The sequence below is a fragment of the Galeopterus variegatus genome, unplaced genomic scaffold, assembly GCF_000696425.1.
Source record: "Galeopterus variegatus unplaced genomic scaffold, G_variegatus-3.0.2 Scaffold3402, whole genome shotgun sequence".
Classification (NCBI taxonomy): domain Eukaryota; kingdom Metazoa; phylum Chordata; class Mammalia; order Dermoptera; family Cynocephalidae; genus Galeopterus; species Galeopterus variegatus.
In genome coordinates this window covers 222,012-223,923 of record NW_007729513.1, presented here as the reverse complement: position 1 = coordinate 223,923, position 1,912 = coordinate 222,012, and the positions used below count along the sequence as shown (strand labels likewise).

The 1,912-nt window shown below is 45.9% G+C and overlaps 1 protein-coding gene across 3 annotated transcripts in view; it reads left to right on the top strand.

Moving 5' to 3' along the window:
- JARID2 (jumonji, AT rich interactive domain 2) overlaps nucleotides 1-1,912 on the top strand; it is a 270,823-nt gene that overhangs the window by 149,583 nt on the left and 119,328 nt on the right. Inside the window, exon 1 of one of the 3 annotated variants that reach the window (XM_008584906.1) lies at nucleotides 1,025-1,144. The exons of the other annotated variants lie outside the window; for them this stretch is intronic. Coding sequence (XP_008583128.1) covers nucleotides 1,078-1,144 — 67 coding nt within the window. The 5' untranslated portion in view covers nucleotides 1,025-1,077. Of the gene's footprint in view, nucleotides 1-1,024; nucleotides 1,145-1,912 lie in introns of those variants that run through there. 3 annotated transcript variants of the gene reach the window in all.

Here is a 1,912-nt window from a genome sequence, read left to right as displayed (position 1 = left end):
TGTGAGTAGTGTTGAGAGCATGTGTTTTGGACATTATCATTGCCAGCTGAAGTTCAAAAGCTTCCAGTGAATTGCCTTTAAAAATCAAAAGCTTATGACATATGGAGGGATATGTGCACTCCAGTGATCCGAGGCCAGGGAGCTGGCCAGACCCTGGTTGGACTCCTGCCTTCTTTACCCCTCTCTGCAGCTGCCAGGCCACAGAGCCTGTTTTGTGAAAGATCCCCCAAGAAACAATGAGGGAAACCAGCTTCTGTTTGATTAGATTAGATCACTTTATGTACCTTGGGGAGGGGCCTGGGCAGGGCAGGGGGAGGAGTGTCCCTTGCGTAGGCCGTGGGGCAGTGGTGGCCCAGTGCGGTCACTTGGTAAGTAACGAAGCTCCCTAGTAGCTGGAATTGGAGGAAAGGGGAGGGCGGGCTGGAGGAGGAGCATGTGGAAAGAGATTTCTGCAGTCTGTCTGGAGAGCTGCCCAGGTTTCCCAGCCAAAAAAACAAATAAAAATAAATAAAAGGCAAGTGCTGAATGACACAGATTATGATATTAAAAAGGGATGCCATTGAAACGGTGCCCTGGAGCTTGCTGTCCTTGGAGGTGGGTGTGTGTGGGGTGGGGGGTGTCTGAAAGGCCTGGGGCACAAAAGTGTGCATAGTTAAACTGTGAGCACCCCCCTGCAAGGCCCCTTCTCCCCCCATATGTCAGAAATTGTGTAGTTCGGATTCGTCTGCATTGCAGGTTGGGAAAATGGCAGGATGAAAAGCTAGTGGCTCTTTTCCTTTTTCTCATTTTAATTTATCAGGAGGTGGGGAAGAGCCAGCCGGAGACCCCTCCTCTTCAGTGTTCGATTCCCTCCCATGCACATAAATAACCTTCTCTGCTGCCGTCTCCCCTCCCCCCGGGCCCCAGTGCTGTTCCGGCTGTCCTATTGCCGCGCGGAATCTGCACTGCCGCTTGCTTATTACGTACAGGGGAGGATTGTTGACAAGTGCTCCGGAGCCTGCCTCACTGCGCTCTTCCTCGCTCCCTCCCTCTCTCTGTCCTTCCTCTCTGTCTCTCTGCAATGATCCGGCTGTGAGGATGGCTGCTCCACGGGTCTGTCAGGTGCAGTTTTTGGTGGCTTATCTTGAGGAACCTGGGATAGAAGGTCTGTTCCTATCAATAAAATAAAAACCAAATAGCTCTAGATGCGTTTCAGGCTGCTATGGCTTTTGTTGAAGAAATAGGCCTTTGTGGGTTTCCCTGCTGGGGTCCTGATTAAATCCATTATGGATGGCAAGGTGCTCTCTCTCTCTCTATATGAGTATATAAAAAGTGTTGCGATTTGCTTAATATTAATATTCTTTTAGCTTTGATATCCTCCCTAGAGGCAATGGTGGCTCCTGCAAAGGCACTGTGGAAATTTACAAGAGAGAATTAATGTCGTTCTTAAAGCATTGAGCTCTGTTGACCATTTTGGCCAAATCTGCAGTTTTAACCAGGCTCGTATGAATTTAGACATTTCTTTGGCAACTAACATCATCCAGCTATACCTGATTTCTTTTATTTTATTATCAATTTATGTGCTCATTTCCCAGCATTTAAAAATAGATGTTTGATCAAAGTTAATTAGTTCATCCTCACCATAGCTCTGGTTTCCTTTACAAACAGCATGTCTGGTGTTTCATTTCCCTTTATCCTTTCTTTCTCTAGCTCTTCTTTCCTTGAAGAAAGATGGAGGAAACTGAGGCATGAAAATAGATAACTGAGTCCTCAAGTGATTCTAGGTTAGGACTAAAAGCTTTAAAGTTTGAGTGCTCTTGATTCTTCCATATTTCATGTATTAATCCATGTTTGGATTACTGTACATAAACACAGATGTGTTTTAGGAACCATTAATTTTTGGTATCTGAAGTCCTTACAGATTCCATGACTA